The sequence below is a fragment of the Lygodium microphyllum genome, chromosome 8, assembly GCF_053477565.2.
Source record: "Lygodium microphyllum isolate KBCC chromosome 8, Lygodium_microphyllum_v1.1.10, whole genome shotgun sequence".
Lineage (NCBI taxonomy): Eukaryota > Viridiplantae > Streptophyta > Polypodiopsida > Schizaeales > Lygodiaceae > Lygodium > Lygodium microphyllum.
The window spans coordinates 59,849,576-59,872,638 of NC_141142.1; the positions used below are offsets into that span (position 1 = coordinate 59,849,576).

The 23,063-nt window shown below is 39.9% G+C and overlaps 1 protein-coding gene across 1 annotated transcript in view; it reads right to left on the reverse strand.

Annotated features, from left to right (window-relative positions):
• The window catches only part of LOC148032355 (shaggy-related protein kinase epsilon-like), a 118,784-nt gene extending 103,802 nt beyond the window's left edge, over window positions 1-14,982 (reverse strand). The window contains exon 1 of the mRNA XM_087683921.1: window positions 14,842-14,982. Coding sequence (XP_087540047.1) covers window positions 14,842-14,982 — 141 coding nt within the window. The remainder of the gene's footprint in view (window positions 1-14,841) is intronic.
• Between the last annotated feature and the right edge of the window lie 8,081 nt (window positions 14,983-23,063).

Genomic DNA, 23,063 nt, shown 5'->3' on the forward strand with positions numbered 1-23,063 from the left:
ATGATAAGATCTTTCACGCCATGATTGGTTTATACTCACTAATTCAAAAACAAAAACCCCTTGGAGTAGGTTTTATCCACGTTGGCCTTGGGGAGATCTAGCATCATTAGAGAACATTGCCTCAACCAACGTGTCCTATGCTCATCGGAATACTACCTCAATCGACAATATGTACCCGATTATCTATCTTTTAGCTTGATGATTTTAGGAAAGATTAGTACCTAACTTACAATCACAAACATCTTACTTATAATGCATTATACACAAACTTTTAACAAATTTATTTCCAAGATAAACTTTTTTTTCTAAAATAACAATACTAGGGAACAATTTAGCATAAATGGCAATATGTTTCAATAATCCTCTTGGATTACCCTCCCCTTGGGATCTAGCCTGGGTTAAATCTAAACAGGATAATTCAAAAATTCTTGGTTAGTTTTATTATGAAAAGTATTTTTTAACAATTTCATCTCATGACTTTTTTTCCAGAGAATTAGCATCTGTGTTTATCAATCAGAGTTTCCATTAGTTCAATACAAATCAAAATTTTAACTCTTTTAAGAAGCGCAGTACCTTCCTTGCACTTATTCCTGGTACATCTCGTACAAACCCAAATTATTCCTTGGAATTTGCGGCTAGGAGTTTTCTAGGATTGCTTTCTTTTTATTTTATACAGGAGATTTAAAAAAGTTCTATTCTATGAATGTAGCTTTTTGTTACCAACCCATAGGATGATGATTTATTTGTTGCCTTTAATATTTTAATTAATAGTAAAATATGGTACCTAGGGATTTATCATGAGTGCTTAGTTAATGGTGTTCACAGCTTCATTTGTAATCCCAATACTTGCCATTCCATTTGTAGTGGTTGCACCCACAACACTACTGGCAACTCCTGCCTTTGCAACCTTCATAATTTTCTTCTTTAAGGCCATGGTATTTAATCATGAGTTTGTAGAGGAGATTTTGGCAATAGAGATTTGGGTTGTTACAATTGGATTGATGGGGTGGTGATTACTAGAAATTGAGAGAAAATCGAGTAGAGTCTCGATTCTACACAGAAGTGAAGGTAGAAGAGATGGGATTCGATTCCAAGAGCAAGGTATCATCCTTGTCTTTGCGCGTGACAATAATTTCCTTCCTCGTGCTCCTCTTACCTCACTCCCTCTTGCTCTTCTCTCTTGGTTTGAGAAGAGTCTCTTCTCTTAGTTTAGGCTACTTCTCCAACGGCTCCTCATGCTCCATATTTATTGTTAAATTAAAGAAAAGAGGTTTTATGGGTTGTGGCCAAGAAGAGGAGTTCTTTGTGGGTGGCATCTTAGCAATCTAGTAATCTAGAAGCTTTCAAGATGCAATCTAATACTAGTGATTTGATCTTTGAGGTCTAGAGAGGCTACCAGAGACGCCATGACTAATTCGCCTTGCTCTCAGATGATCATGCTCCAATCTAGGTCTCTTATCAAACTGCGAAAAGGGGGAGATTGTTGGAGTCTTATACTGAGATTGAGGAGGAGAATTCGGGATTTTTTTCTTATTTTTAGCATCATGCAATTTTAGAAAGGGAGAGAGAGAGAGATATGCGCCGTTTTTTTTCCACGAAAAAAGGGGGGTGGCACATAGTTGAGCCCTTGAGTCTTGTTCATTTAGATGTTTGTGGTCCAATGCCCTATTAGGCTTTGGGTGGTGTTGAGTATTTTTCCATGTTCATTGATGACTTTTCCCATAAATTCTTGGCCTATCTTATAAACTAGAAGTTAGAGGTTTTAGCCACTTTTGAATGGTTTATTGCTTTGGTTGAAAACCAATCTAGGCATAGGATGAGATACCTACAATTAGATAATGTGACTAACTACATTTTGCATGCTTTTGAGCAGTTTTATGATTATTAGGGCATTAAGCATCAAATCATCACCCCCTATACCCCACCCTAGGATGGTTTTGTAGAGCGCATGAATAGGATCATTCAAAAGATGGTCCATAGTATGCTTAGTCATGTAGGTGTATCTTATATATTTTGGGTTGAGCTAATTACTACTATAGTTGAATTAATTAATACATATGCTACTCTTGGTGGTAGAGTTGCAAAGGAGGTATGGTCTAGTAAACCTCCATCATATGCCACTTGAGATTCTTCGAATGTGAGGCATTGTGCCATATTCCCAAAGACAAGTGCAACAAGTTGGATCCAAAGTTTTTTAAATGCATCTTTCTTAGATATGGTGATGTAGGTGAGATGAGCTATCATCTTTGGGATCCATAGGCTAGGAAAGTTATCAGCAGCCATGTTGTTATATATCATGAGGATAAGATGCATAAGAAACCTAAGCATATGATTGAGGTGTGTAGGATGATCTTTTAAGAGGATTATCATGTTACTATATAACCAGTCCTAGCTAGATAGGCTATAGTTCGTATTGATGCTCTATAGTCAAGGATCTACCTATTGTGCAAGATCATACTGATGATGGATAGAGAGAATAGGATCTACCAACTCCACATTTAGTTTTGGGATGCTCTACTAGAGTCTCATGTCCCTTTATGCATTATTTCATGGTGATAGATTTTGATGAGCCCCTTACTTATGTGGAGGCCATGCATAGATGTAACAATTCCTCTTGGGAGAGACCTATACATTTTGAGTTTGACTCAATGCAGAAAAACCATTTCATTTCCTTGCCTAATGGAAAATATACATTTTCATGTAAATGGGTGTATAAGCTAAAGAGGACCCCTGGTTTCCTTAAGCCAATATATAAGGTTTGATTTATTTGTACAGGATTGTAAACTAGAAAAGGGAGTTGACTTTGTGTAGAGACCTAAAATAGGCCCAACACTAGCTATAGGCACTAGTCAAGCCTCTATAGCACTCACAAGGCAACCCCACACATCCTCGTAGCCAGGAGCGTTTGAGGGTACACTACCCTAATTGCTACTAGAGATATTGCATTTGTAATGGAATGCAGTCCAACAATTTCCCTTCCTCACTCAAAGGGAGATCCCATACATCTTGGTATAATATACTACATAACACAAACATAAAGGAGGCACCCCCTCCGGCTGAATGTCGTGGCCCCACTGCAGCTCTCCTACACTGAGAGGATTGGCCCCTCGATGCATTGCTCTAGCATAAAGGACATACGAACAATCTCCATTCCTTGATTTTGAATGATCCATGAGACTTCAATATTTCCTCACCAAGCACTTTCCCCAAGAAATGATGGTCTAGCCCATAGCAAGGGTATCCTTACACACTCCACGTTGGTCATTTATTAGGCAATCAAGTGTTATGCATCCAGGTTTTATACCATGTGGCATGCAAAATTAAAAAGTGTACGACCATTGTGCAAAAGCATTTTATGATTAGAAATCAGTCACATGGTGTGCAAAACAATCCTTTAATGATTTTCAACCTACGCATTATTGCAACGTTGCTAGAGACTAGCACCGAGTTCTCTCGTGCTACTAGTCTCCTTAAAATCAAATTATTATTGCAGCGTTGCTAGAGACTAGCACCGAGTTTTCTCATGCTACTAGTCTCCTTAAAATCAAATTATTATCAGCCTATATACTATGCATAAACCAAAGGAATCAGATTTTTATGTATTTCCAGCAACCTCTCACTTTTACAATCCCTCTTTCACCTAATCGTTTGGGTTTTGCAATGTTGTATAGGTGTAGGATTCATTTTTATGTCATTTTTCATGTAAAAAGCAATAAAAATGTACTCTAACATAAAAATAAGGCTGAACTAAGGCTTAATCCTCATGCTTTAGTCATGTTACACATTCACAAACATGAATCATATTTTTTCCTAATTATTGAGTGAAAACCCCCTATTTTTTCTCCCATTTTCTCTATTTGTCATTTATTTATTTACCCAAAAATTGTGATATTTCCGATTTATTTATTTTCCCTAATGAATTATTCTCAACATTATTTCCCTATCAATTTTCATCTTTTATGATCCCAAAGAACTTAATAAAACCCCCAATCTCCATCATTTTCATAAAAATTGCAACTTGTGAGTTTTGCATGTTTATCATTAAATTTTCTAGTTTCTTCTACATTTCAGAGAGAATGCAACATAGGAAATCAAGAACAATCATTATCAAACACTTTCTTCAAACATTTTTTCATAAAACAAAAAGAAGGATCACTTACACATAAGAACCGCAGGTTTCGAGGCATGTATCTCGAAATCGAGAGACTAATGATGCACTCTCCTACCCAATCTATGTCCTCTACCACTTCAACATCATCATTTGAACCAAATTCATCATCACAACCCACCCCCTTCTCTCTTGAATTGATCCATATGAATGGGCAGCATGAGGAGAGAGGAGAGAGAAAGATTAAAAATCAAAATTCCATTCCCTTTATCATATTACACATGGTTACCATCAAAATCTTGCTGTGTGTACATAGATAAGGGATCTCCCTCTCTCTCTACATCATTGAGCATCCAAGAGGCACACAAATCCCAAAAAAATGGGTTAATTGGAGGGGAGAATACCTCTCTAATGAGTTCAGCGACTTCTTGAGATCTTGAGAGCAGAGTTTTGAGCCCGAGATGTGCCTAAAATTTGCCAAAAAATCTAGAATTTAGGGAAAAAATCTTCAACATCAAAGGCAGCGGCTGTAGCTAGGACGATTTTAGGCACCAAGTGAAAGATGGCTTTTAAAAGGTGCCCAAGCGACACTTGCAGATTTTTGATAATTTTTTCGACTGCCGTGCGGGATGCCGGGAGTTGCTAGTCAATGTGGGATGTCGAGACGAACGCGCAGGATTTTTCATCATTCTTGGTGTGTGGCAAAAGTGGCTCTTCTTCTTCTTTTTGCTTGCTTATGCTTGTGCATGCTTGAGAGAGGAAGTGTGAAAGCGTGAGAGGGAGTGAGTGTGTGAGGGTGAGGGACCATGGTGGAAAAGCTCTCCATCTTCTCCTCTCTTCTTCTCTTTCCTTGTTTCGTGCACACAGCTATGGAGCACGAATCTTGGAGGTAAAGGATTGAGCTTGCCTGAGCTTGCATCTTGGATCATGGAGCTATTGGTGTGCTTGAGAGAGGAGGGTACTTGATCGGGCATTGAGGTAAGCTCGCTACACTCATAGGCTTGAGAGCGTGTATGGCTATGTGAGAGGTAGCCATTAGTATTTAGCTTGAAACTCTTGAGCAATAAATGGTAAGTGGGTCTTGGAAATCAAGCAAAAGCTCCCATCTTGATGTGATCTCTATATTGTATTCAGTCTATGAGTGTTATTCAAATAAAGTGACAATGATGGATGTCCACCACCTGTAGTATACAGATATGTAGGTATTGTCAATGTAGTGAGTTCACAAATAGTATAGACACAGATGCATTTACCCCCAATAGCCTCCCACTTAAAGGTGAATGTGCTCCTACAGTGAGGAGAGAACAAGAAAAAAAGTGACAAAGTATAAATACACATAAAGTACAATAGAATGAGGAAAAACATCATCTCATCCAATACCCATCTTCCTAAGAAAGGGAAAATGCTTTGCTAAGAGATTTCTCATGAGAAAATTTGCAAGTTTTTGATTAGTTGGGATGCTCAATGGACTTATTCTCAACAACGTCTTTGATAAAGTGGTGATACACCTCAATGTGCTTTGTCTTCACATGGAATATCATATTTATTATTTTGGTAACTAATATAATAAATGAGACTAGTCACACATTGTGATTGTTGGAGTTCTGACATCTTGAGTCTCTCCCTCTTTCTCTCTTACTCTATTCACCATAGCTCACACCTCCAAGGTGCTTCTACTTGCTTGTGCTCTTACTCGGGCTTATTCGTTCAAGGATAAATGCAATAAGATGGATACTAAGTCGATGAAATGCATCTTTCTTGGTTATGGAAATGTAGGTGAGATGGAGCTGTCATGTATGAGGTCAACAACCTCAAAAGCTGGAAAGCATTCTTCTCTTTGCGGGATGTGAGCTTTTGGGATGGCTAGTGGTCGTGCCCTAGTCTTCCTCGTGCTTGCTCCAACAACCTCTTCCTTCTTTTCTTGGCCTCCTCTTTTCTTTTAGCCCTTCCATCCTCCTCAAGTGCCACTTCGTGCTAGGCTTCCGATTGAGATGGTGGTCGGGTATCAACCCCGATGCGAGATTAAAAAAATATAAAAATAAAAAATGAATAATGTGGTAAAAGGCAGCCTGGCAAATGAATAAGAGAGGAAAGGTCAAAAGTGCAAAAGGTCAAGTTGAAGGTGAAGGCGTATTTTAAAATGGAAGGGCGTCACCAAAATTTTGTAAAAGAGCACTAGGCTCCCTCCTGTGCAAATTGTAAAATCTAGACGGGCATAGGTGAAGGGATAAGGTAACTAGAAGGGAATAGGGAAAGAGGACCTTGGCAAGATGACCGGTAATGTAAAAAAGAGATGGGTGCCCAAAAGATTTAGAGCTTGTATATAAACTCAAAAAGTAAATGAGAAGCTCATTCTTTAGTGTGGAGAAAAACTGGCTTCTTCTTCCTCTCTTATTCTCTCCTTGCTATCAAGAATCGCGTGGTGGGGGACTTGCTCAAGATGATGTGCCGAACACACACAGAATGCACAAGGAGAAGCTCACTCAAGAGACAAGAAGAGAGATGGAGGCCAAAACGTTTTCTTGATGGTTTCTTCTTCTTCTTCCACACACTTTACAATGTACACAAAGAATAGATAAGATACAACATAAAGGAAAGTGGCCTACTAAGTCAAACAATGCATAACCAACTACACTAGTCGACTGACACTATAACTATGCCAGCTGTAAATAGGTGTAACAACATGAATATAATAAGTAATGAGTCAGTGGCCATGTGAGAGTCATAATGACCACTGATGTGCTAAGTGTAGACCTGTGGACCCATCTAACCAGGCAGTCCATCATTAATGTCTGCATGTGTTGAGCTTGTCATCTCAACACTCCCTCTCAAGCTCAACTGCATCTCTGCAACTCCAAGTAAGCTTCGAAACTTTTGAAGCTTCTCTGTACCCAATGCCTTCATGAAGATGTCAACTATCTGATTCTGTGTGCTAACATACACCAAGTCAATCTCACCTACTAGTACCTTCTCTCTCACAAAGTGGTAGTGTACCTCAATATGTTTTGTCCTGGCATGGAACACAAGGTTCCTAGCCAACTGTATACTGCTCATATTGTCACAATAAATGACAACTAGACCTTCCACCTGCATATCTAAATCAACCAATAACTTTTTTAGCCATGCTACCTCACATGCTGCAACAGCAGCACCTCTATACTCAGCCTCTGTACTCGACAAAGCAACTGTAGATTGCTTTTTGCTGCTCCAAGCAACTGTTGCACTACCAAGAGAGAACATGTATCCACTGGTAGATCTTCTATCAAACATACTACCAGCCCAATTTGCATCTGTGTATCCAAACACCTGTACATCTGTGCCTGCCTCATAGAAAAGTCCATAATATAATGTGGACTTCACATATCTCAATATGCGTCTGATTGCATCCAAATGTGGCTTTCTAGGTACTTGCATAAACTCACTCACAAGACCAACAGCGTAGCTCAAGTCTGGCCTTGTAATGATCATGCAGATCAAACTCCCCACTATCCTCCTAAACATAGTAGGTTCTTCTATCTCATCCCCAACATCAGCATTCAGCTTTACATTCTGCTCCAACGGGACTGAAAGTGGTTTGCATGCTGTCATACCATACCTGGACAACATATCCAAGCCATAGTGTCTTTGGGACAGCCATATACCATCATCACATCTTATCACCTCAATGCCAAGGAAGTACCTTAGCTCACCTAAATCCTTCATCTCAAACTTCTTCTTCAAAAAGTCATTGACTTCAGCAATCCCACTATCACTATCACCTGTAATAATCAAGTCATCCACATAGATGACTATGATGACCAAACTTGCATCTCCCTTTCTCACATAAAGTGAGTGATCAGCATCAGAAACATAAAAGCCAATATTGACAAGATACTCTCTTATCTTGGCAGACCATGCTTTAGGTGCTTGCTTGAGCCCATAGAGTGCCTTCTTCAACCTGCACACATACGTGGGATGCTCTAAATCTTCATAACCTGCTAGCTGATCCATATACACTTCTTCCTGCAAATCACCATGCAAGAAGGCATTCTTCAAATCCATTTGCTGCAACCTCCAACCTTTGGTTGCTGCCAAAGCAATCACACATCTGACAATTGCCATCCTAGCAATTGGACTAAAGGTTTCATCATAATCTATGCCATATGTCTGGGCATAGCCTTTTGCAACCAGCCTAGCTTTGTACCTACTAATAGAACCATCTGCATTGTGCTTTATCTTATAAACCCACTTACATCTAATAGCTTTCTTGCCCTTCAACAATGATACTAGATCCCAAGTCTTATTGGCCTCTAATGCAGCCATCTCCTCATCCATTGCTACATCCCAATGAGTATGACCAACAGCATCCTCAAAACAAGTGGGCTCAACATCCTCAACTAGTTTCACCATATAAGCATAATGGTGAGCTGCATAACCTTCAAATCAAATCTTTTAACAAGGTATTTGACCCTGCTAGATCTGCGTACCACCGGATCACTCAATGGAGCCTTTACATTACTATGAACTCTCTGTACACCTGGTGTCCTGACAGAAGGAATACCAAGCTCATCATCCAAGCTCTCTGAGCCACTGGAGTCTCCATCAAGAACTACATCAATGCCATCTGACACTTTATTCTTTCCTTTGTCTTTACCTGTAGTGCTACTAGATGCACCTAAAGATATAGAGCTACTCCTTAGTCTCCCAGACCAAGGACTACCAGATGATATCTCTGGTCCACTAAGAGTTCGTGATTCTTGCTTTTCAGCCTGCACATGAGTGTCATGATCATCATCATCATCCAATGCATCACCATTAAATGCATACCAACTGCTCATTTCATCAAAGGTCACATCCTTACTCACTCTAAACTTACATGTGACAAGGTTATAACAGCGATATCCTTTCTGCTTTAAAGAGTATCCAATAAAAACACATTTTTATGCCTTTGGATCAAGCTTCTTCCGTAGCTCATCTGGCACATGAACGTATGCAACACAGCCAAATACTTTCAAGTGTGATACATCAGGCTTCTTGCCAGTAAAAAATTCTTCAAGAGTCATACCATGAACTGCAGCTGTGGGAGTTCTGTTCATAATATAAACAGCAGTATGAACAGCGTCAGACCAAAAATGCTTAGGCATATTCTTTTCAGCCACCATCAAGGCGCGTGCCACTTCTGCAATATGCATGTTTTTCCTTTCTGCAACCCCATTTTGCTATGGGGTATATTTGCATGTGAACTGTCTCTTTATCCCATGAGACCTTAGAAAATCACTGAACTCATTCGAGAGGTACTCTCCCCCTCCATCTGACCTCAAGCACTTTACTTTCAAGCCCGTTTCTCTTTAAACTGTAGCCTTGAAAGTTCTAAAGTGCTCAAACACTTCACTCTTTTCCTTCATAAAATATACCTACATCTTTCTAGAATAATCATCAATGAATGTGACAAAGTATGAACTGCCTCCAAGAGATACATTTTATGTAGGGCCCCAAATTTCTGTATGCACAACATCAAGGATATTTCTGCTTACATCTCTGTCATGTGAAAAGGGTTGTCTTGCCTGCTTACCAAACTGACATGCTTCGCATACCTTATGAAATTCTGCAACTCTAAATGTAGGCAAACCTGTAACCAACCCTTTGGACTACATTAATTTCAGCCTTTGTACATTTTCATGTCCAATGCGTTTGTGCCAAAATTCAATATCTGCAACAACACCTTTTCCTTTAGCATGCATAGCAGTATTCATAGTAGGAATTCCAGCATCTAGAGTAAACATACGTCCAACTCTACTTCCCTTTGCTACCAACCTGCATTTGTCATTGAAGTCTTCTACAAAGCATCCCTTTGCATTAAATCTGACTTGCAGCTTTTGCTCTACCATTTGACCGACTGACACCAAGTTCTTTGTAATAGATGGCACATGTAATACATCTGAAAGACTCTTTGTCTTACCATCATGCAAGGACAAGGGAACTTTTCCAAAGTGTGAAATTGGGTGGCATGAATCATCACCCGTCTGCACATAACCTGCATTTTGTAAAACCTGCATCTCTCCAAACCATTCTGCATGGCTGGTCATATGATTGGATGCACCTGAATCAACATACCAAACATCATCATGTGTTTCCTTTCCTATAACAGCATTCAGCATATGCTGCATAACAAACAAACGTTCATTTTTGTCTTCATTCTGTCGTGAAGACGATGCATAGCTTCCTTGTTGCAACTTACCACTGCAAATATCAACTTTCTTAGCATAACATTGGGCTGCAATATGACCTGTTTTGCCATGGTAGTAGCACACAATACCAGAGTTGTTAGAGCCTCTGTTCTGCCATCCACCTCTTCCTCTAAAGCTCCCTCTGCCTCTAAAGTTACCACGACCTCCTGAAACCTGCATATCGCCAAATTGTTGATTCAATCTGTTTTGCTGGTTGTCACTATCACGTCCTGTACCACGGCCTCTTGAAGAGAACCTGCCACATCCCCTTCTTGAATTGGAGTAGAAAGCTTGGACCTGTTCACCACTTCTTTCAGATGTCTCACTCTGCATGTTGATCTCTTCAATGATCATAAGGGAGACCAACTCATCGAAATCTGAAAATGGCTTTCTGACATATACGGAAGTTACAAAAGACTTCCAAGCCTTTTCATTGTTAAGTCCACCCAAGGTAGACGACACCAAATCATCATCATCGGGCATTGCATCAATCACTGCCAATGCATCTGTAATGCTCCTTACCTTCAGTGCATACACATTGATAGACATCTTCCCTTTCTTCAATGTATTCAACTCTTGTTTGAGTTGAATCTTTTGTGCCTTTGTATTTATAGAAAACATACTTTCAAGTATGGTCCAAGCTGCATATGAATTCTCTGCATTTCTAATATGTCCCAGCATATTATTCTCATTTTTTAGCAAACAGCCAATACATGACCTTCTTGTCTTTTGCATTCCATTCCTTCTGTGCCTTTGTCTCTTCTGCAGTTGGAGGATCACTCACCTCCGGCTCCTTTTCTTCACCGAAAACAAACTCGTAGAGGCCTTTTCCAATAAGGAAGTTCGTGACACGGAACTTCCATGAAGGGTAGTTTTTCTTATCAAGCTTCTCAATGATGGGGCTTCTAGTATTCTCTACCATTATCACAAAACTAATACCAAATAGCAAGCAAATCTTCTGCAACCCTCGACCTGTAGTACACAGCAATACACCAGACAGTCTTTTTCACTGTCTGCTCAATAATACATGCAATCTGCAACCTGTTTGCAGATAAACCTTATGTTTACTTCCTGCAAACACCTCAAGAATTACAGATTCGCAATCTGTAACCTATACACCCACTTTTGGTCAAAACAGCCGAAATCATAGTGTACCCCTGAAACTGTTGTCTGCAACCTTGTGGCTCTAAAACAGGGCCTGAAACGGCCTCAAATGCCCAAAATAACTGCGAGAAAGCCCTAAAGGGCCAATTTGCAAAATACACAGCGCTCTTCACGCACACCAAATCTCACTGCAATATGAGATTTTTGCTCTGCCCTGCTTCTAGTGCCTTCACAGGCACTGTCCAAGAGAAAGAGTGGAAGAATGGGAGAGCTTCTTACCCGTGGCTTGCTTGCTCGAACCTTGCTTCTTCTCCTTCACTTCAACCTTTGAAATCAGCCTTCCTCAGTGGCGCGGCTTTAATACCATGTCAAGAATCGCATGGTGGGGGGACTTGCTCAAGATGCTGCCCCGAACACACACAGAATGCACAAGGAGAAGCTCACTCAAGAGACAAGAAGAGAGATGGAGGTCAAAACGTTTTCTTGTTGGTTTCTTCTTCTTCTTCCACACACTTTACAATGTACACAAATTATAGATAAGATACAACATAAAGAAAAGTGACCTACTAAGTCAAACAATGCATAACCAACTACACTAATCGACTGGCGCTATAACTATGCCAGTTGTAAATAGGTGTAACAACCTGAAAATAATAAGTAATGAGTCAGTGGCCATGTGAGAGTCATAATGACCACCGACGTGCTAAGTGTAGATGTGTAGACCCATCTAACCAGGCGGTCCATCATTAATGTCCACATGTGTTGAGCTTGTCATCTCAACACTTGCTTGTGTGTGCTTGTGCTTGAGAGAGGAAGTGTGAGAGTGTGAGGAAGTGACTATATGAGGATAAGGGACTGTGGTGGAGAAGCTCTCCATCTTCTCCTCTCTTCTCTTCTCTTGAACTGTGCACGACTATGAAGGATGGAGCTCAAAGGAGGAGGCATGAGGTTGCTTGAGCTTGCAAAACTAGGATCATGGAGCTACTGAAGTGCTTGTGAGAGGAGGCCACTCATTTGGGCATCAAGGTAAGCTCACTACACTCATGGGATCAGTGGCACGTTGGCTAGGTGAGAGATAGCCATTAGAGCTTGCTTGAAATGCTTGAACAATAAGCGGTCCGTGGGTCTTTGTAATGTCCCCATTACTTAGTTTATTTTAATATGCATATACATTCCAAAGAAAAGTGATTTGTGTTACATATTTTTAAAACTAACTCTAATTATGAAACTAGCTCTAATTATGAAGATAATTGTTATTATTAATCAGGTATTATATTCCAGTTCATGGAAGAAAGACTTGGGAAATCCTCCCAAGATTAGCTTATTAAGCCTATGTTTATAGTATAGAACAACAAAAAGAACTAGCCTAGTAGATAGTCACTTGGTAGTTAAGTGCACTTGGTTGATGAGAGTGCCAGGATGGGTGACCTCCTAGGAAGATTTTCCTACAAGCTAGTGGGAGCTTCTCAGGTGCAGCCAATGGCCCCAATGAAGCCTTCATATTCTATTGCCAAGTATGCCAAGGCCAAGATGCCAAGGTCTATGCCTTGATCACTGCCTTTGTCGTGAGCCTTGGAGTGACGCACCCGACGATAAGACATGCACTGCTCACCCATATATTTGTTAAATTGGTATCCTCGTGCTACAAAAATGGAGCCCCTCCTTGACGTCACCAATGATGTCATCAAAAAATGCTAAAAGAAAGTTCTCTCTTTATCAGCAATGATGTCATCAAAAATGATAAAAAGCAAACATCATCTTTTTACCCCTGGTTACTATATAAATAGGGGTAGAGCATCACGTCAAGAACACACACAGACACACAACAATCAATGCAGAAGTCTCTCTGTTGTTATTGATGCGATGAATCTCTACTGCAATCAGCTGAACCTCTCTTTCTCTCTCTCTCTCCACCTCTATGCAGAAGCACTGCATGAACCCATCAAGCTTCTTCTATGGATCCCAAGAGACATCGAGATGCTGAGCGAGGTCATGCTCAAAGAGCTCCCCAACATGAGGAAATGGTCACCGGTGCTGTTGAGGGAACTCAACACGATGCTGAAGCACAAGCAAAATTTAACCTCGAACCCATTCAAACTGAAGAATTAGCCATCCCACAACAAATTGAGGTTGCAGCTGTAACCCCTAATCATGATGGATGGCCAAACAGAGATAATCAAGTTAGTACATAAGAAAAGGATCACGATTAGTTAGAACTTAGACTTGTAAAAGCATGTTAGTATTATCAAATGTTTTTTAGGAAGGAACACAGAAATTGATGAAGGGGATAGATTCTATGCATTGCATTGACAACTATGTTAAAATGTCTTATGGTTATGATTGTTTTTGGATTTGTGAATGATGAGTTATGGCTCTTATGATTCCGGGCTTGCACAACTGGATGAGTTGTGGATTGTGGTGGTTTGGGACATTGGGGTCCCCAACCTAATGCTCCCTTACACTCTATGAAGTGTGGAAAATCTCACCTGCTAGTGGGGGCTCTATGCTCCCGAGGGAGGTAGGTGTTTTTTGGTTTTTGATCACTCAAGCACCTGAGAGGGCAAAGGGCTGAGTGATAAGTGCCCCTGTTATGTAGGACGGCTCTTGAGGCTCATGCAAGCTTAGAGAGGCTCTGAGCCAGTAGATTCCCTATTGACCGTGAATGGAGTCACATACAGCAAAATTTTGAGGGATTGGAAGGTCCTTGACGGTGTCTTTTTACTGAAAGATGGCTTTGTATCACTCTGCAGAGTGACTGTCAAATAAAGTGTCTAATTTCCAAATTACTTGTTATGTGCTAAAGATCGAGTTTAACAAACTCAGTTTAACAAAGCAATAAAAGGAAGTTGATTTTATATGTCCAAACAGTGTGATAGTATGCTTTGCTAATTAGAAAACTAAGCAAACCCCATCAAGGAAAGTGGAAGGCTTCGATCCTGACGATTGGACCCCTATGGCTGGGTGGACCCAATGAGTTGGGTAGCTTTCCAACATTAGATAGAGCTGATTAAATCGTGACCCTTCCAAATATCGATAAGATTAGTTACCAAGTTTAACACCGTTTTAGGGGGACCAGAGCGGAGATTTAATCTTATGGGTGTTGAGATTCAAGCTCGTAGTCTTTTGTTAGTGTTCTACCTTAGTTGAATAAGGTTAAGTCATACTAACTTAACCATGGTCAGTACTACATTACTTACTTTGTGTATGTTTGTTGTTGTACATATGGTTGACTTTAGACAGTGTTGAAGAAAATGGAATGACAGGGAGCATGTTTGCTACCCTTTCTGCATGTGCCTTTGTCCATCTTTTTCTCTTAGAACTCTAATATGGTATTAGAACGATTGAGTTTGGGTCAGTCCAAGAAGCTCCCATTACAGCCACCGCTATGTGTGCCAATGGCATGTCATCATCCCTGATACGCACCTCTGAGCCTGTGAAAATAGCTGCGTCTTTTTCAATCAAATGTGTAGTTGTAGTAGGGTTAGTAGGAAGATCCTTGAACATCTTGGAGGCAAGCTCCACCACATCCTTGTGCTCAACTCCACCGACAGCAGCTAGAACCATCCGAGGTGTTGTATAATGGGTAGATATGTATTGGGCCAAGTGATCCTTTGTAATTGATTTTATATTGTTTGGAGGGCCAATGATTTTTTGTCCCAAAGGATTGTGCTGGAAGGATGTGGCATATAAATGATCAAAGATCATTTCTTTCAAGGCTGACCTTCCACATCTTCCATTTCATGGAGGATGACACTTTGCTTACACTCAATCTGCAACAAAGGGGACATCTGCTATCACATCTGCAGCAAAGGGGACATTGTTCCTATTAGAAAATCAAAACACAAGCTTGTTATCAACTGTTGTAGCAGTAATAGGATTGATGCTTGCATAATCGACATCACAAGCATCAACAAAATATTTCATTGGCTGTAACAACTTAAATGACAGCATCATCAACAATAATAGCATCAACAGTACATGGCGAATTTCTAGTTGACTGCGTGGAGGCTCTGATTAATGTCACTTATTAGCTACTATCGAGTAGCGTTTTTGCATGACACCAAATTTACAGGTTGAGTTAGCGTTGTTGCCAAGCCAAGTTGATATGCTTTGTCAACAGCTACAGCTATGTATGCCGATATCCTTCTGATGTTTTGGAAGGGTGGATATAATCATGCGTACGAATTGATCTAGAAATAATGACTCCATGTTCCACTCTAGGAAATATGTGACAATTATTTCCTTGGTTAGGAATAAAAGTTCGTCCCTCGTAGTTCACTTGATCAAAGGGGCTCCCACTGGCAAAAATGGCTTTACCCTGGCTCCATGTATAAGCTTCCTCCGTTGTACATTCAAACGTGATGTTGGATTGGAGAGAGTAAAAAAACAGGATTCTCATTGAGGGCTACTGGAGCATCTAAATTACCAGTTGCATTTCAAGGTTAAGGTTGTCTAGTGCACAATAATCTACTGATCAGCAAAAGTTGCATGCTTTATAGCTATTTGAGCATGTATAATCGTGTACTTTGGAGAATAACCATCAGTATTCAATATGGATAACAAGAAAGAAATGCACTAGTTTTTCTGTGGACTATGAAAACAATTCAACAAGTCATGTTTACCTTGTACAACAGATCCTGAGCAGTAAATTCAAGGGTACAATTGGTATAAGTGAACACTATTTGAATCTTGTGTTTGGCTCATGTTTGCAGCAGCATTGAATGTATCAAGAAAACTTGAAGCTCACTTAGTCTAGCTTGAAATGTACTTGATTCTTTCTTATGCACTGGCAGTGATTAATGACAGCCCATTGCTGATGAATGGCATACTTGTGGAGAGTATGACGATTGAGTAAAGCTCTCATGAATAGGTCAAAAATGCTATGACAAATGTATCTAAGCAGTTAGTTGAAGGAATACTGAGTATCTATTTCCTACATACATTGGATCTTATGCAGTCATCATATCAGATTGGAATGCAAAGTTGTTGATGCATTGTAACTGCAGTTGAATGGAAACAGTAGCACATGTACTATCTGAAAATGCAATAGTGGTTATTGCTGAAGTTTTACAGTAAAAACTGGTTGCACTACACAGGTCACTGAATTATATTGCCTATTAGCATTTTGAGAAATTGACTGGTTTTGCAAAGCTTAAGACTTTGAAATGGCAAACACAGGAGAGAAGGATACTATCACTCAGATAGTTGGACTACATCAATTTTGTTCTATGGAAATTCAAGATGTCTACTTTCTTAATTGGAAGATGCTATTGGGACCTTATCATAGGTCTTGAAGATGAGCCCAAACTACTAGAGGATAGACCTCCAACACAGGATCAATTAAAGGCACACAAGACTTGGTTGGAAAAGGCCAGCAAGGTTTTGCATTGGATGTCATTATGTGTGTCAGACACAAAGGCTATGCAAATTGCAAACTGTACTTTCCCAAAAGCTGCTTGGGACTTATTGATGAAGAATTATGGGCATGTCACTCATGTGAGAAAGACACAACTGAAGAAAAAATTCAACCACATATCCAGGAATGGATGGTCTATTGAAGACTATGTCAATGAGATTAGATCCATTACAGAACAACTAGGCTCAATTGGAGCTGAAGTTGAGGATGATGATTTGGTGGCTACTACCCTCCATGGACTTGGACAGGAATATAAGAAGTTTGACACTTCCATTTTAGTGTGTCAGAAGTAGCCTGACTTTGATGAACTTGTGGCACTTCTATTGCATGAAGAAGTGAAACTTGGACTCAATACAAGTTCCAGTGGGTCTAAAAACAACAGGGACAATGTTTTCTACTTCAATCAAAGGGGTAGATTTGGAAGAGGAAGATCAAACTTTAGAGGAAGAGGTGTTGGAAATGCATATGCAGCCCAAGGACAGTAAGCTACTAGATGGAAAAATAGGTAGCCTTGAGCAAATAGAGGCGCCTCAAATGCTCATGGAAGAGGGGGTTATTCACTTAGAGGAAGAGGCACTTGGTAGCAGCCTCCAATGAGAATGGATAGCAATCAAATGCAAATAAGGATTGTCATTATTATGGCAAATACGGGCATGTAGCTAAGGATTGCTACAAGAAGCAGAATGATCAAAGAGCAAGAGGGAAGCAACATGGTAATTGTGCTTCTTCTAGTGGTATGCAGGAGGATGACAAGTTGTTTGCTATGCAACATGCGACGAAAGGGTTGCCTACACAAGGCAAAGCAGATGATGTATGGTATATAGACTCAGGGGCATCTAACCACATGACTCCTTATGGAGAGTGGTTTGACACATTGGTAGAAGGTGCTCATGGATATGTTTTCATAGGGGATGATACGCAGCATGACATTATGCATACAAGTATTGTTCCCTTGAAGATGCATGGTGACAGGAAAAAGAGTCTCTATGATGTGTTACATGTACCCTCCATAACCAAAAGCTTACTTTCTATGGGACAAATGGTTGAATAGAATCTACAAGTTAGATTCAATAGAGATGGATGCTACATTGAAGAGTATGGTCAAGGATGCAAATTCATTGGTAAAGGCAAAAGAAATGGCAGGATGTTTACATTGGATACAAAAATTCCAGCATTGAATGATCCCATGTACTCACATGACAATGCTGCAATAAGGGACATTGAGATATGGCATAAAAGGATTGGTCATGTAAATGTTCAAAAGTTGAGGAATATGCAGCATAAGCAAGTTGTACTTGGACTCCCTAAGTTCAAGCATGTGGAATTGGGACATGTATGTCAGTCGTGTCAATTTGGGAAGCAATCAAGGCTCCCATTTATAAGGCATGTAAGAAGCACTACTACTAGACCATTACATCTTGTACATTCTGATATATGGGGACCCTCACAGAATGCATCTCTTGGGGGATCACGGTGCTATATGTCATTCATAGATGACTATAGTAGGTACACATGGTTGTATGTGTTGAAGCACAAGAGTGATGCCATGGATACTTTTCAAGACTTCAAGAGACATGTGGAGAAAGAATTGGCTTGCTACATCTTATGCTTGAGATCTGATAGTGGTAGAGAATATGTTTCTAAAGACTTTGATCACTTCTTGGTATCTCATGGGATTAAAAGGAAATTGACATGCAGGTACACATCACAACAAAATGGTGTGGCAAAAAGGAAAAACAAGGTGATCATGGAATCGGCAAGAGCCATGTTGAATGAGAAAAGCCTACCAAATGCATATTGGGTAGAGGTTGTAAATGACTACAGTGTATGTCATGAATTGTACACCAACAGCAAGGATACATCACGTGACTCCTCATGAGAGGCTTTATGGGATAAAGTTGAACATTAGCCATCTTAAGGTTTTTGGATGCTTGGCATATGTACATGTTCTAGATGAAAAACAGGAAGAAGCTTGATCCAAAGGCAGAAAAGGCCACCTTTATTGGGTATGCACAAGATAGGAAAGCGTACAAATGCTACAATCCTTCTACTCATGAGACATTGGTCTCAAGAGATGTGGTATTTGGTGAGTTGAAATCATGGCATGAGAAGAATATCACCTTACTGAATGATGATGATGTTTGTTAGGAGACTTATGTGCATGCAGGTAAAAATAAAAGTGCAAAAATTTCTAGGCCTTCTAAAGATACTACTACATCAGTTAATCCTTGGACAGGTAGATTGAGGACTTCAGCATCTTTTTCCACTGACACGGGTATGTCCATGAGGGGGAGAAATGTGGATAAAGGCAAAGGAAAACTTGATGATGTTACGAGGCCACTCACTTGTGGTTATGATTCACATGGCACTGAAAGCTTGGATAGTGAGTTTGGTATTCCATCAGTTGTGACTCTTGGTGTGAGACATAGATACGTACCACCTCATGAGAGAGGAGAGTCTCATATTGCACCTCAATTGATGAGATTAGAAAGAGTCGAGAAGCCTGTGGATAGGCTTACAGATACTAGTTATACAATGAGGCACTATGCATATATGGAAAAAGTCACTAGCTTCAAGGAACCCACAAAGTTTTCTGAAGCTATCTTGAATGATCATTGGTGAAAGGCAATGGATGAGGAATATTCAGCATTGGTTGAAAATGACACTTGGTATTTGGTTGATTTGCCTAAAGGAAAAATGGCTAGGTTTCAAATGGGTATACAAAGTGAATTGCAAATTAGATGGCACATTGGAAAGATACAAGGCAAGACTTGTGGCAAAAGGGTATGCACAACAATATGGTCTTGATTACGAGGAGACATTCAACCTTGTTGCTAAAACGGCAACCGTAAGAACAATGATTGCATTGGGAGCATCTAAAGGATGGATTATGTATCACATGGATGTGAAGTGGTGATTTGGTTGAGGAAGTATAGATGGATCAGCCTGATGGCTATGTACATCCAAATTTTCCTACATATGTGTATAGATTGAAGAAAGCATTATATGGGCTGAAGCAAGCACCTAGATCTTGGAATGCTAAGATAAGTGCATGCTTACAGAAACTTAGTTTCACTATGGGCAAGGCGGATCATAGCCTATTTATTACAAAGAAGACAAGGACTGGTTATGTGATATTAGTCATCTATGTGGATGACTTGATCATTAGAGGTGATGATGTCACATGAATTGGAGAGATTAAGGAAATGTTGCATGCTGAATTTCAGGTCAAAGATTTGGGAGAACTAAAATATTTCATTGGGATTGAGGTTGTCTCTACACCTCATGGTACTCGATTGTTGCAAAAGCAATATGCACAAGACATGTTGAGCAAGTATGGTATGTTGGATTGCAAAACATTGAGCATGCCATTGGAGCAAAATGTTAAGCTACTTGCAAATGTTGGACATGAGATTGAGAATGTCACTATGCATAGACAAATGGTGGGTAGCTTGAGTAGTATTACCACTACTAGACCGGATCTTAGCGATTTAGTTGGACTGATTAGTCGATTCATGCATAATCCTATGAAGCCGCACTTGGATGCATTGAGGAGGATCTTGAGATATGTGAAGGCTACATCAAATTATAGTCTATTTTATGAGCATGGTAAGCCTTTGGAGCTTATAGGATATACAGATGATGATTGGGTAGGAAGTGCCTATGATAGGAGATCTACCAGTGGGTATGCATTTTCCCTTGGTAGAAGTATGATCAGCTAGAGAAATAAGAAGCAACCTACAGTTTCACTCTCTAGTACTGAGGTAGAGTATAGAGGTGCTACATTAGCTGCATGGGAGGTAGCATGGCTCATGAAGCTTCTTGATGATTTGGGCATGCAGGAAGTCAATCTTGTCACACTCTATTTTGACATGAGTAGTGTACTCCTAGCCAGTAATCCTAACTATCATTCTAGGACTAAGCACATTGAGATACACTATCACTTTATACAAAGAAAAAGTGATTGCAGGTGACATTGATTTGGTCCATGTGAGGACAGAAGACCAAGTTGCAAATATCTTTACCAAGCCATCTGGTAAAGATAAGTTTGTGCATTTCAAAGAGCTACTTGGAGCGAAGTACCATGCTTGAGCTTGAGGGGGAGTGTTGAGATTCAAGCTCGTAGTCTTCTGTTAGTGTTCTACCTTAGTTGAATAAGGTTAAGTCATACTGACTTAACCATGGCCAGTACTAGGTTTCTTGCTTTGTATATGTGTGTTGTACATACAGTTGACTTTAGACAGTGTTGAAGAAAATGGAATGACAGGGAGCATGTCTGCTACCCTTTCTCCCTATGCCTTTGTCCATCTCTTTCTCTCAGAACTCTAATAATGGGTAGGGGGATCGAGTTACACTCTTGCCCATCTCTTACTCTCTTTAAACCAAGTGTGGTGTTAACCTCACTACTACCTTTAATTGATTACAAAGTGGTCTTTCTTAGGTGGGCATTAGATTGCTGTTAGGGGTGACTTGTCCATGCTTCCCCTATGAAGTAGAGCTGAGATTCCCATGCTCAACTAAGTCCAAGATTTCCCATGGGGAGATGGGATTGTCAACAATCACGTGGTGGGGGGACTTGCTCAAGATGCTGCACCAAACACACATAGAATGCACAAGGAGAAGCTCACTCAAGAGACAAGAAGAGAGATGGAGGCCAAAACGTTTTCTTGCTGGTTTCGTCTTCTTCTTCCACACACTTTACAATATGCACAAAGTATAGATAAGATACAACATAAAGGAAAGTGGCCTACTAAGTCAAACAATGCATAACCGACTACACTAGTCGACTGACGCTATAACTATGCCAGCTGTAAATAGGTGTAACAACCTGAAAATAATAAGTAATGAGTCAGTGGCCATGTGAGAGTCATAATGACCACCGACGTGCTAAGTGTAGACATGTGGACCCATCTAACCAAGCAGTCCATCATCAATGTCCGCATGTGTTGAGCTTGTCATCTCAACAGGGATGGTGATGTCCATGGATATGAATTTTAGTCGACTACTAGAGGACTCCTCCGGGTTTGTTGGAGGAGGCATCTCACACGTGGTATTAGAGCCTAGGTTTCAAATAAGCTTTTAGTGTAAGGCTAAGTAGTCAACGTATAAAAGGAATTAATAAAATGATCACACGTTTACATGATATTTTTCCCATTATGTATCAATTAGCCTTACAGTCGAATAAATTCTCATAACGCAAGGCTATATTTGAGATAATGTAGATTATCTTTTACCTCCAATTGTATTGCAACCTTATCATAACACATGGTACATGAGAGATTTATGGCCAAGGAATGGGTCTCGTATGGAGATATATTGCGAGCATAACATTTTTCTTCATTATGAACTATAGAGGATTTGATGGGCTCTAAACAACTAAGGATAGTTAAGATATACCTTTTGTTGAGTGCCTTTGTTGAATGGTTACTAGAAATTGGGGATGAGCCTATATCTGAAACCTTGTGGGTATATCAGAAAGTTCTACAAATAATACCACCCGAGAGAGTTGTTGTAGTGCCAAGACGGCCTTATTTTGGTACGGGATGTTTTGGTTATCCCCAAGAGCCACCACATTATGTTGTTTGCCATGTACATGAGAATCCCCCAAGATATGAGAATATAGACCCTGATAGTTTTCATGAGGAAAGAATCCATGAGATGGTGTATTGGTAGATCATAGTATAATTAATACATCTTTGTAAATATTTTTCATAAATACAAAGTCTCATTATTATTTTTGAAGAGTGTGAGTTATGAGCTTATGAGATGATAGTTGAGCTACTTTGACAAGTTAATGATGAAGTACACTTTATGTGAGTGATTTTTGAGATCATGTACTCCGCTACTTGCCAATCAAACATGTTGGAATTAAGAGAAAGTGTAATGGTTATCTTAGATAAGACTCGTCTATGGAGTTGTTTAAGCTTATGAAGGGGCTAAAACTGGAGCCCAAAACCTAGGGAAGGGACAACCCTTACTTTTACTTAGACTCAACTCTGTACAAAGATGTGAAAGTCCATCTCAAGTTGTTGAAATGGCTTGAGGACCTCAACTTGATAAGACTTTATAAAAGTATGATACTCTTTGAAATGATAAGGCAAAATATATGGATGGAAAAATTGTAATGAAAAATAAATGGGTGTATGACCAATATACAAAGGTTATTTCTCCTGATAGGTCCCTTACTGGGAGTGTAAAGTCTATGAGCTTCCAAAGTATCCCAATCTCC